This window comes from Gymnodraco acuticeps, unplaced genomic scaffold, assembly GCF_902827175.1.
Source record: "Gymnodraco acuticeps unplaced genomic scaffold, fGymAcu1.1, whole genome shotgun sequence".
NCBI lineage: Eukaryota > Metazoa > Chordata > Actinopteri > Perciformes > Bathydraconidae > Gymnodraco > Gymnodraco acuticeps.
The window spans coordinates 1,053,463-1,067,323 of NW_022992032.1; the positions used below are offsets into that span (position 1 = coordinate 1,053,463).

Genomic DNA, 13,861 nt, shown 5'->3' on the forward strand with positions numbered 1-13,861 from the left:
AGAAGCGCCTACGTTTCAGACGTAAGCACAAGGGAAGGAAGAACAGGAAAAGAGAGCTAGAACAGGAGGGCGCTGAGCAACAAAGAAGCCAGGAGCCCCATGAAAGAGAGGTTGGAGATGAAGACAAAGAGGAAAAGGCTGCTGTTATAGAATCAGCAGATTTGAGCAAGAGTGCTAGGACTCTCAAGACAGTGCCTGATACAGATTTAACTCATTCCAAAACCCATCTGCACAGTAATACCCTTTCCCCTGGTTCTGTTAGTGCCAGTTTCGGTGGCCGTTTGAACAACAGAATACTTGAAAGTTCCCCCAAGCCCAGTCCAGCCTGGAGAGGAGTTTTCTGCCTTCCAGGTGAGGAAGACACTGTTAGCGCCATCATAGATGTCTCCAGCATCCCGAGTCAAACCACAACCACCACCCCAGTCTACACAGCCCCAACCCTGGGCAGTACAACTCCAGGTGGAGGAAGGGTTTGTCGTGTTAAAGAAAAAGTTCAAGGGGTTCTAGAGAAACCTTGGATCCTTCGACAAAAGGAGAAAAAAGACAAAGGGAAAGTAGATAGTGTGGAAAAGAAGGATAGGAGGGCTAAAGGAGGACCAGAAGAAACTGAAGCAATAGTGCGGACGCCTTCAGGTAGGGAGCACAAAGGCGTGGTCCATATCCGTGAGGTGGATGGTAAACTCTGCGTTGTGAGGACAGTGTATCCCAGTGATTTTGGTTCTCCAGTGTGGATTGGCGTAAGTGACAGTGAGGTAGAGGTGCGCAAAGAGCCCCTTGCCCCTTCTCCAGTCACAGGAAATATTCTCAAAGTCCAACTGTCTGAAGAGGAGAAAAGTAGAGGCAACATTTTTGCAGGGGATTTTACCATGTCCTCTAACCAAATGTGGATTCAGGACACTTTGACTGTCAAGGGATTTAGCTTGCACCCCCAGGTTCAGGAGCACTCTTCTCTGTTGGAGTCGGGCTACAGCAGCGACCTTCCGGTGACCTCTCCAGAAACGGCAGGCACCACTCCCAGTCAGACAGACTGGGGAGGGCTCACCAGTAGCTCTTCAGAGAGGCTGGATTCCATGCTTGAGAGTCCTCTGCAACAGGCGACTGTCAAATACCTGCCTCAGGTTTGCCTCTATCTATCTCTGTCCTGTCATTACACATCAAATCCTATAGCCAATTCTCTTGGATCGATTTTTATCTTGAGTGTTGCCAAAAATTGTTGATTTATTCAGATGTTCCCTTAATTAACTAGGCCGACTGATACCAGGCCTATGAATTTTTTTTACCTGGCTGAAAGGAAACTAAATGATTTAGCAAAGACATTTTCAAAACCTTGGCAATCCCTGAATAAATCATCTAAATGATAGAAAAAAGTAAATCAACGCTTAATAACACATAGTAAAATAATAGGGATGCTCCGATCGATCGGCCGCCGATCGATATCGGCCGATATTTGATGATCGGCCCCAAAATTGGCGATCGGAACATCCCTATAAAATAATACTTGTTGCTTTTCTATGTATGTAAAATGAAATATCTTTGGACTAAAGATAGGGAAGTATTTTCTCAGTATGAGAACATTTGCTTTTTTTCTCGATTTTAGGACTTTCACTGACACATATTTTTTGACAGATTAATCGATGATAATGGTTAGTTACATCTACAGTACAGAATGCTCTACTTTGTTCAAAGGATGTTTTTGTTGATGAGAATGAAACCTAAAAGTTATTTGTTGGGATCATTTGCAGTAAATGATACCTTAGTGGCATCAAAACCTGTGATGGTGGAGGTCTCTGGAGCCCATTTTGTGAACAAGTGCCTTATAGTGCCGCAGAGAGGAATTAACAGCTCTTGATATGTACGAGTGTGGCTTTGTGAAGGGTGCATTGTCGTCATTCATGCACCGTGTTCATGGTCACGAAGGGTTATATATTCATGTGTTGTTGTGTGTGTTGTTATCAGCTCTTGAAAGGTCTCTCCATTCTTTCCGTCCCTGTCCCCAGAGTCTAATCAACGTAGCACAGATGATATCCCATCCTTCTTCCCCAGTATCCTTCCCTCCCTCCCCTCCCCTCACCTCCTTCCATTGCTTGTTATTTTGGTCACACCACAACATCTTCGCCCACTACTGACGTCTGTTAGAGTGTGAGAGACAGAAAGGCCGAGTGTTATGTGTGTGAGAGAAGGGTCATTGCTTCTAATGACAGGGTCACTTTTGCTTCAAACTGACACTGTCATTTTTCTAACCAGTTCAACACACAATATAACTGTGTATAACTCTAGTGATTTTGGTTGAAATAGGTTAGGGTTACTGTATAATGACTATTGTATTCTAGTAGTAATTTACTTTCTAGTCTTTCTTCATTTCCTTTGACTGCTGTTTGACTACAGTAGCTTCAGCACACCGTTTGTAACCCTAGTAAGACTGGTTTGAAAGTTTGTAGTTTGGTACTGGTTTCAATACCGTAGTTTGAGAAAGAAAGAAATATGTGTTTGTTTCTACACAAACCTTTTTTGTCATAAACCAAACAACCAACACTTTTTTCCATTTTAATCAGGGACTCCCGTTTAAAATTCAGTCAAATGGAAGGGCTTTTGGAGAGTGCAGACCTCTGCAAAGGCTGCTTCCCTTGGTGAAAAATAATGGGTTTATCTGCCCAACCATTCGGATCCGCTCCAAAATGGAATGTCTTACTTAGTCTGCTACCAAATTGTATAAATCCCGACCACAATTTGCCATAAAACCCTTTTTACAAACAAACAAACCAAACCTAAAACATAACATCCTTTTTTGGAGGATTTGGTTTTTGATAAACAGTAGCACAGACACATTTTGGTAGGTATCATAACAGTAGTGAAGGAAGTAACTGAAGTGACTTTGACTACATTCATGGACATGACTTTATTACACCTCAAAGAGAAATCTATCTTTTAGTATTGTCAACAAACTGCTATAGTACAGTGCATCGTGGCTCTGTACCAAGTTACTTGTGTCCTGTTGATATGTATTGAAATATGAATGGACCTCAGCTTATAAGTGTAGCCCAGTGCTTCTTAGTACAGTATGTCTTTATATTCGAGGCTCTTGCAGGAAGACAAGGAGAGAAGGAGAGTTTGCGTGCTAGCTAGCAGCTTTTTAGCTCTCTTTCACCTTGAGAATGAAAACACTGCTGCAGCCACTGCAGTGATACAACAGATGACGGGCGATTTTCATGACGGCTGCCACAGTTTGCTCACTTCTTCTCCTCATCATAGAGGCGGAACAGTGTGGCTGTGCAGTAAGGCAGCTGACGTCATGTCAGGTTGTGTTTAGTGCTACATGTCTCGTTTGCTGCACAGTTGCTGAGTCATAGGAAACACACAAACACTGATACAGTAGATCCTCCCAGGTCCTTGCTTAAAAGGGTTTCTCACTCGGCAGCAATAATCGATACTCCTGTGTTGTGTGTTCCTGTGTCATGACAGGAGTTGTGTGGATGTGGCAGGATGCCTCTGTGATCGGTTTGAAATGCAGCTGTCCTGTGTATGATGCCCCTCTCTGCATAAAAGGGATTTGAAATGCGCATTCATCAGCGAGGCGGCTTTTTCCTCGAGCCCAGAGGGGATTCCTACCACTAAAATGTATCCATATACCCGCCCTGCTTTGTCTGAAGCTATACAGCTATCTGTCCATCACCTGTTGAACTATCTTTCATCCCCAAATCTATCCCTTTTGCTTAATGATCGAAAGCCAGGGTTTTACAGCTTCAATTTCTGTTTACCAAAAAAACTGTCATTTTTCTTCTTTTAGTTTCTCTTCCTGTCCATCCCCCCTCCCTGTTGTTCTCTCCACCTCTGCTCCCAAACTTCAAAGAGACCATATGCTTCTAAAATAGAGCTGGTCCTGAGCCACAGGGGGGGCTGCTGGTGGATATTGGATGTTGAGAGTCGTCCCCAGGAACAGTTTTTCAAACCTGCACTTGCAAAGCTTAGAAAAGGATCAGACCCATCACCAACAATTATATGAGAGTCTAATCCAGACCGTACTTTTCCCGATTAAATCTAGCAAGTCGACCAGTGATTAAACACACAAGTTACTTTAAATGGCTTACATTTTTATCCTGGTTTTATATGGATTCTTAAATCACAAATCAAGCTCATTCTCGGGCTGAATTCATTGCCGACACTTAATGCACATTCTGCGCCATCAGTGTCGTTAGACTCTCACAAAAAAGTGTCCTCGTGGATGATTATGCCCTTAAATGTTTGCTTATACCTGCTTCCCAACGACATTTGGTGTTTCTAAATAATGAAAATGTATATTTGACCTCTTATAAACCTTTTTTTGCCAGTTACCAGACCTGTTGACTATATCATGGCTTCACTCCACCCTGCTGCCACTTTAATGTGTTTCTGTGTACAGGAACTTGTACACCGTTAACACTTCACATTTATAGTATACAGTACATTTGGACACACAGTTCTTGAAGCCTGACTGAGGGTCACTCTAACTGCAGCATGCCATGTGACACGTTCCCTGCTCTTCTAATAATAATAATTCCTTACATTTATTATAGCGCTTTTTCAATGACTCAAAGCGCTTTATATATACACACATTACACATACACATACATGCAATGGTCAGATACTGTGGACAATACCCACAGGAGCAAGTTCAGGTGAAGTGTCTTGCCCAAGGACACACCGGCTTTACAGACGCAGCAGCGGCGGGTTTCACCCCTTGATCTAATGATCATTGCACAGCGCACTGCGCCACACCGTCCATCTTCACGCCTCGAGGTCATCGAGGCGCTTTTACAAGTACACATTGATATCATACATGTACTGTGGACAGTACCCACAGGAGCAAATCCGGGTGAAGTGTCTTGCCCAAGGACACAACGGCCTGACGCAGTGGCGGCAGGAGCGGGCTCTTCTGTGTGTGTACCCTATATTTATTGTTACCTATAAGTGGAGGAAATGAGTATGAATCATGTTCACACATACAGTATTGCTTTGTTTGCCTTCACAGAGTTTGATGTTTGCAAAACACGTGTTTCATTCATTTATGAATTAACACAGTAAATTAATTAGGTTGCGTTTATTTGATCTCAGAGTATAGTACCATACATTGCTTATTACGTCAAGTTGTAAGAGAGTAGTTTGTTCAGTACATTCTACAGTTGTTGTTTTTTCTATTTGCTAGCTGAATACCCAGTTATCTGTTGCTGAAGCAGCTAATAGACATGCTATGAAATGCATAGTAGTTTGAGCTAACAGTGTCTTTTCTGTGGTAATGACAAACCTGTACATTTAGAAACTCTTGCTGAAGCACACAGAGATTGATTGTGATTGGGTTGTGATTGAACATGTGATAACATATTTGAACTCAACTTTGACTTGCTTTTTTGAGGAGCTTTTGACTACGTCTCATGGCCATTTTTGTATCAAATGGAGTTGACCAACGTTGTGTACTTTGTAACCTTCAAACCGCCTTAACAAGTCCTTTAGATACAGTATATAGCAGAAATGCACCACAGTAAGAAGTGGATGAGATACTCTTGCAGTGGGAGTGCAGATGCAGCCCTCACAGAGTGCTGTATCAATATTCAGATGGAGGATTAGATGTTCTCTAAGTCCCTGCAAAGGAGGTTGTAGATGCATACAGAGAGATGGAACTATGCAGGAAAACACAGAGCAGAATATACATTATGTCTATTACCATTCAAGTCACAAACCTAATTCTCCTCTCTTTATTTGCTTGTCATGTGCTCAGTTTGACAATGATGGAAATGCTAACCTGTTACTGGCACATGGAGTGGACGGATGTATGTACAGCATAATGTCTGGGCTGTCTGTTAGCATGCTAGTACTGTGACAACATGTTGCTAGACCTTTATGTTACAGGTTAACCTTCTGTGTCCTTGTTCATTCATATATGGGGAGTTTCATGTATTTTGCTAAATTATTAGCTCCCTACAGTTGCAAGTCACCCCCTCCATTTTTCATCTCCTCTCCCCCCTCCCCCTCCTCCATGTCTTGTTTGGCTGTTGCTGCAGTCTCCTGGCACACACTGGACTTTCATACTGCTCTATATTAGCAGCATGGAGAGAGACAGAGACACAGGGAGACAGAGAGAGGGAATACTGAGGACAATAATGGCTGAGAGTTAGTGCATAGACATCACTCTGCCTTTGTCACCGTGGACATTTGGACCTAAAGAGAGCTAATTGTGAGGAAGAAGGATGCATAGGGAAAACGGCTATAGCTCAGTGGGCAGAACACGTAGATAAAGTAGCCGTCAGTCAGTTTCCATGGAGGCATGGTTACTCTTCAGACCTTCAGTAAACATGCACTTTATGTCTTGAGTTCCTCTCAGGATCTGTGAATAACAGCATCCACCAAAAGGCACGGTATATGTTCTTTTTAACCATCATAGACTACACGTTTCAATAATTTAAGCAGTTTAAAATGGGTTTAAGGAACATTTCTTTAGATAGATTTAGACCTTTCTAACATATTTTAATAAGTCCTAAGAATGAAGACCTATACGACTCCTATGGATAATGCTAAAATAAAACAGGGCTAGAAGGCATCCCAATAACACATTTGACATATGGCCCCTACATATCTAACCCAGCCTCTGGTATTCTGTACAACACCAGTGAAAAACAAAAGGGAGGGGGGGATGTGAAGAGGCGGAGGGTGAGAGGGCTGAGCAGATTGATCAGAGTCTGACGCAAAACTGATGAAAGAACAGAAAAACCTGAAGAGACAGATCGAGGTTGGGGGGGGGGCGCGCGAAGTGTTGGGGGGGGGCGGGGGGGGCGCGAAGTGTTGGGAGGGGGGGGTACACAAGCTAATGAGCTGGGTAGACTGTGAATTATGGATTAAGGAGATTGGCGAAAAAATGCTACGATAATGTAAAAGCACATGAATGATCCAGATAAGCATGCCTGGGGCTCCAAAGGAGGATTTTTTTTAAAATCTAAAAATATTTCCAGTCAGTCTGTGCCTCATATCGCCATTGCAGTTCTTGTCTTGTTGTAATTTCTGCCGACTCATTGTGGCTTAACATCCTGACTTTGTCTGCTGTATATTGCTATGGCTACCGTTTTTGAGTAAATAAAAAGCATACTTTTTCTGATCCAAAGAGAGGTGTGCAATCATCTTTATATGTGAGGATATCATTATTTTTTTTCTAAATCTTTGGGTGCAATTTTGCCTCATTTTGTTTCAGTGCATCTGGTAACACATCTCAACAGAGAATGACATAAGAATTTTTGTATTTCCGATCATATTTGTACTTTAAGAATACAATGAATCCGAGAATGAACCCCTGCTCTGTCTCTTGTTCCTCCAGATTTCAGAGATCTATGTGAGCGGCGAGTCGGCCGACCTCACAGCCAAAGAGAAGCTGTTACTATGGAGCAAGCAGGCGACAGAAGGCTACCCGGGCCTCCGCTGCACCAACTTCTCCTCCTCCTGGAGCGATGGGCGCATGTTCAACGCTCTGCTGCACAGATACAGGTGAGAGGATGAACAGCCAGCATGGCTCAAGTGTATTCAGGCTTTAAATCCCCAAAATGAATACAAATTCTAAGGCGTTCAATACTTTCTGCAGGCACTGGAAGCATTCACACAGGCAGCCATAAATACTTTATATGTGTTACAGGCTGCTGAACAGATACAATAGATTAGAGGCAGACAGACAGATACACAGTTAAGGTACACAAACACCCCCCTCTGTGTTTGTTCTCCAGGCCAGACCTGATCGACATGGAGGTGGTGTCGCGGCAGAGTAACCTGGAGAACCTGGAGCAGGCCTTCGAGATCGCAGAGTCGCTCGGGGTGACCAGTCTGCTGGACGCTGAGGGTGAGACAGCTACAGAATAAACTGAGCGACTGACTGTGTGCCAGCCAGGGGGTCGAATGGGGATTTTCTTAGGTTCACCAGTTAAGAGTACTTACATTTTAGTAACTTTCTCTGGTGCGCTTTTATTTAGAACTGCAACAAGGGTTTGACAGATCCAAGCTAATTAAGTTACTTGTCATGAAAACAGTTCAGAAAATAATGCCTCTCAATTGCGGATATTTCCCGATTGATATTATGTTAAAATCAATATCATTGGATAATAAACTGACAAAACAAGACATTTGAAGAAAAGTGTGTTTTTCAGTCTTACTCAAATGTTGCATCTTCCTCTTTCCCTCAGACGTTGATGTTCCATCTCCAGATGAGAAGTCGGTCATCACCTACGTCTCCTCCATCTATGATGCCTTCCCCAAAATCCCTGAGGGAGGAGAGGGCATCACCGCACATGTACGTCACCTTCTGCTCCACCCATACACACAACCATTACTGTGAAGTTTCAAGTCATTATTAATGTTTTTTTTTTCTTTAACTGCATTCTCCATAAAGATAGTACATATCGCTGTTCATTCTCCAAACTCTATCATTTGTTTGTTTTCATGGTAATTCTAAAATGTATTAGACTTTATATCTTTATACACTCTTGCTGGATTCAGCATTTTGCTTTCATTTCAGAAATACTTTTAGAAATGTACATGTTTTTTCTTTGTCTTCATATTTTGCTTCATTTTCTGCCTAAATGTGTAATTCCCATTTTGTTTGCAAGTCCAGTGTGCAGCTTTTTGAGTAATGAGCTGGAACTGTCACATAATGATGCAATTCATCGAATGGTGCTTTAGTCATTTATTATAAATTGCCTTTTGTCAAAATTAAACCTGTAATAAGACTAAGGTTTGTGGAGGTGTAATGTCAGAATTCCTGCTAAAAAATCACTGCTCATCTCTCCCTCCCCCTCCACCATCAGGAGGTGGATCAGCGCTGGTCGGAATATCAGTCCAGGTTCTTCTCTCTGCTCCAGTGGAGCCGCCAGCATACGGCCATCATGGCCAACAAAAACTTCCCACAAAACCCTGTGGAACTCAAGGTGAGAACCCACAATTAGTATGAACCTGAAAATGAGCAATATGGAAGAGTTTACTATTAAGCTTTGCAAATTATAGTGGGATACAGATGTGTTTTTTTTACTTGGGGTTATCCAGTTTACCTCAAACCAACATGCATCTGGTGAGGAATACAATCCCTGTTTATTTATTTCTCTACACATTCAGTCAGGAGGAAAGGAAGCTGCCAAGCATTTTGAGTAAAACCTTGAGAGAACAAATAAAGACAAAGGGGGGGGTTGGGTTTAATAAAAGGACAACAGACAGAGATGTAAGGTACGGAATAGAGTTAGTGTTGAAAAGGAAGCTAAAACATGGTTGAAGCAGTGACATTAGCTTGAAGTAACCATTGAGAAAACGGTCTAATGAGCACCCAGAGAGAGGGGCTGTAATTACAAAGCTTTTACGTTCACTGATAACAGGTGTTGACAACAAAGCCACTAATATAGACCTCATGGTCACTTCCTCCTCCTCCAGGCACTTTACAACGAGTACGTCCATTTCAAAGAGACGGAGATCCCCGCTAAGGAGGTGGAGAAAGGTCACATCGAGCACCTCTACAAACTGCTGGAGGTAAGGATTTACACGGAGTAAAGATGGAGGGCATGGTGATGAATGTTTGGCAGAGCCCACTGCATCATGGGATTCAGAGAGTTAGTGTTATTATCAGCAGGTTCCTGTGGCTGGTGTCTCCTGAAGGGAAGTCGTTTCCACACTTTTTCTGTTATCAATGCTGCAGATTGTTCCAACACAAACGCATGCCGGTGGATTATAGGTCCTCCTTTATTCTCACTCAGCTGAGTGTTTCAGAGTGTTTGTCTGTGGTGTGACTTATGATCGCTCCTGAACGTACTGTAACTCTGATGTAATGGAAGCCTTTATTTGTCTTTAGCAACAGTTTCCATTACAAAAACATTATATTCCATACATCTCCTCTGCAGTCCACATTTTTGTTATAGAATAACATTTCAGGAGGGACAAAGGCACAATGAAAATATGCTAGGGCTTGAGAAAATACAACTAACTTCATTGATATTCAATCAGAAAAGGGGCTCATTCTCCTCCACAAAATCTGTCCATAAGGGCCTAACAAATAGTTTGTCCAGATTTGATTTAACATCCTATATTTTGAAGACAAAGAGAAAACATATTAGATTTATTTTGTTCTGTAAATAACGTAAGCAATGCCTTTAAGTGCTTTTGTACTGCAGATAATAAAAACATATATTCATTTATGTGCCTTGCCTGAAAGTCATCATATCCTAAAATGGCAGATCCTTGTTAAGTATGCTTTGGGTCCTTTGCGTGATTGTCTACCTTTGACAATATTTGGAAACCCCTCCATCTAAAAATGGCTTTAGTGTAATAACGAAAACATATTAAATTCTTCCACCAGCCCTTCCTCTGAGCATGGGTGGAATATATCTAGTAGATTTAGTCAATTCTAACTAGCTATCTTACTTTACTTACTGTATTCTGTTGGCGTGCCCCTTTATACAGTGGCCTTTACACGCTTTACTTAGTACATTTCATTTACATTTTTCAGTTACTTCAAGTTCAAACAAGAATAGCTTAGTCAATCAATTTAGTCAATTAAGAGATAATTATTTGGCATCTATAAACATTACTTAGTTTTATTAATTGTTTTGAATCATTTGTTGTTATTTTGTTGAATATTTTTATTTTATATTTTTCTGAATTTGGTACTTTTCCATGTAATACTTTAAGTACATTTCCCTGATTATTCTACCTTACTTTAAATAAGTACCATTTTAAAAACAGGAATTTTACTTATAACAGAGTATTTTTACGGTGTGGTATCAGTACTTTAACTTAAATAATGAATTGTATTACTTCATCCACCTCTTCTTTTACAACATCGAGTAATGAGGGCTTTTAATAGGAGTCTGTCACTGTCCTCGTGTTTTAACCGTGTGTGTCCACTTCCTCTGAGACATGATGGGATGTTAAATAAACTCTCGCTGTGTGTCTCCAGGTGTGGATAGAGTTTGGTCGTATCAAGCTTCCTCAGGGCCTCCATCCCAACGATCTGGAGGAGGAGTGGGGCAAACTCATCCTGGAGATGCTGGAGAGAGAGAAGGCTCTACGGCCGGCTGTGGAGAGGTACACACACACACACACACACACACACACACACACACACACACACACACACACACACACACACACACACACACACACACACACACACACACACACATATGCACAAAGCCATTCACATGTCTACTTCAGCAGGGTGCATGGAATTATCACTGATGCAACTCCTGCCATTCAATTTCTCATCAAGTGTGCTTCTCAGGGACATGCCTTTTAACCTCCACGTGTGTGTGTGTGTGTGTGTGTTTTTTGTGTGTGTTCTCAGGCTAGAACACCTGCTTCAGAGGGCCAATAAGATCCAGAACATGGCTCTGGACTGTGAGGAGAAACTCACCCTTGCTAGAAACACACTCCAGGCTGTGAGTACTAAATCAAGCTCTCGTGTTATCATATTAAATTCAATTTCCTTTCACATACACACATGCCAGGTTTTTATTAGGTGAATGTTAGGTCATTTGGAAGGGTAATTTACAATGTGTTAATGTGTACATGCTGTAAACGCAAGTGCACTTCTGGGAACAATACATATTTATCCAAAACTTTCCCAGGTTTCTGCAAACACAGTGTCTCTCTCCCCCCCCTGTCTGTGTGTTGCTGCCTAGAGAGAGAGATTACCCTTAGTAGGTCCAGATGTTTACTCTTTGTCTAAATCGTGTTCATTCTTTTGGTCCCTGTTGTCAATTATTTGACTTTTGGAAGAGAACCGTTTTCATGTATCAACATCCTTACTGTATAAAGCCCACATTTGCTATATTTATTATTAAAGTAATCCTGCTGGTATTTGTCTCTCCTGCTTGGGTTCACTGTATTTTTACTGAATCTGTTGCTAGACAATCATAGAAGCAACTAAGTACTAAGTATTTAATCAAGTACTGTACTTTTTTGTACCATGTTGTGCTTCTTCAGCTCCACTTCAAATATTGTACTTTTTACTCTTTTTACACCTTAAGATATTTTGGAGTTTCAGATTACCAATAGAAAATCTAATAAATAAATAAATGATGACATTATATCAATGAGACAATAATGATCCCCAGTGTGAAATTCACAATCTTCGCATATGTATGTAAAGGAAAAAAAAATCAAATAGATACACATTTATTTCAAATTAGCTCCAACCTTACCTGCTGCAACATGATGAACAAGTTAATACATCAATAATTATAATTTAATATAATAGATATTATTCGAAAATAAAAATGTAATGTTGCCTTTGGTACTTTAAGTACACTATAATGCTATTACTTAACTTACTAAGTAACATTTTGGATGCAGGAATTTGACTGATAACGAAGTATTTCTACGAGGGCAAACCATTTTTAACGCCACTAATTGTTTTAACGTGCGATTAACGCATGTGTATTTGTCCTCGGCCCGCCCTGTAGTTTCAGAGCCCAAAGGCATGACGTTGTTGTTGTTAGTTGGATGGTGGGAGATTCTAGCGAGAGATATGGATACAAAAAAAGGTGTTTCAAACAGCAAGCCAAGCACACAGCTGATGCTGACAGCCCCGCTCCTGTCGCTCGCTTGCGGCAGACCACGCTTGAAAGTTTTCCGTCGAGACGCCTGGACAACAACAGCGATAGCTAAATGGGTGGCTACAGCTTAACATTGTGGAGGACGAGAGGCTGCGTTAGATAATTCGGATCGCATCCAACGTGTCGACTGCACATCACAGCGCATTATTTTGACCCACAGTGGGAACTTCAGTCTCATGCTTTGACTGTTATGAAGACAGAGGAGCGGCATTTCGCCGACAACTGTAAACAGGCTTGTCTGTGTGCAAAGAAGTAGACTGAGAGAGTGTAAGAGAGAGAGAGAGGTTCCAGGTTGTTGTATTGAAAATATTCAGGAGAATATTTGTCATGTTCCAATGATAATAAACAAACATTTACATAAAGCATATTTGTCCACTCATATGTTGATAAGAGTATTACAAACTTGAAAAATATTCCTCTAAGGTACATTTAGAACAGATAAAAAATGTGCGATTAATCGCGATTAACTATGGACATCATGCGATTAAATATTTGTAATCGACTGACAGCCCTAGTTTCTACGCTTTTGTATTAATACTTAATACGAACTAAACATATCTGAGGACTTCTCCCTCCGGAGAAGCCGGGAACAATGAATCTGTGGAAGCCGTAGTACTGTAAAAAGCACGACCAATCATCTGAGCCGGCCCGGCTAAAGTAACTGGATGGCCTACCTGCCTGTCAGCCTTCCATCTGGGCACAAACTTATCTCGTGCCCTCATTGGTCATGTGGCGTTCGTGTGCGTTGGAGGAGGGGCTCTGTAAGGAAGTGGCAGATTTGTTCCGGTTGTGTATTTTCAAATTCTAGCGCACTGGAGCTGGTTTCTCCAAAATGACCTACCCCACCTTTAAATGTAAATAATATCCCACGTCAGATAGTCTACAGATTTGATCTTTCACTGTCAACATCACTTTATTTTCTATTTAGGGATGTTTATATTTTGTGTTTATTTTGTACTTTAGATTTTTTCACATGATGTGCAATGCCTTGTTTTAACTCGCTGCTGTGAAGAAAGTACTCAAATTGGGATAAATAAAGTCAATCTTATCTAATCATACCATGTGATCTGTGTGCAGGACATGTCGCGGGTGGAGAGTGGGGAGGGGGTGCAGTGTGAGAGGGAGCTGGCCTGCTACCTGCAGGACTGCGAGTCTCTCATCAGACAACTCAACCAGGAGCTCAAAGTCCTGAGGGAGGAGAAGTACTACCAGGTGGAGCAGCTGGTGTTCAGGTGGGTGCAGTGGTTCGTCTACTCAA

General features: G+C 41.6%; 1 protein-coding gene across 1 annotated transcript in view; it reads left to right on the forward strand.

The window, feature by feature from the left end:
• Positions 1 to 13,861, forward strand: part of macf1a (microtubule actin crosslinking factor 1a) — a 283,339-nt gene that overhangs the window by 149,750 nt on the left and 119,728 nt on the right. The window contains 8 exon segments of the mRNA XM_034201651.1: positions 7,338 to 7,504; positions 7,738 to 7,850; positions 8,191 to 8,297; positions 8,812 to 8,931; positions 9,425 to 9,520; positions 10,944 to 11,071; positions 11,331 to 11,424; positions 13,681 to 13,835. Coding sequence (XP_034057542.1) covers positions 7,338 to 7,504; positions 7,738 to 7,850; positions 8,191 to 8,297; positions 8,812 to 8,931; positions 9,425 to 9,520; positions 10,944 to 11,071; positions 11,331 to 11,424; positions 13,681 to 13,835 — 980 coding nt within the window.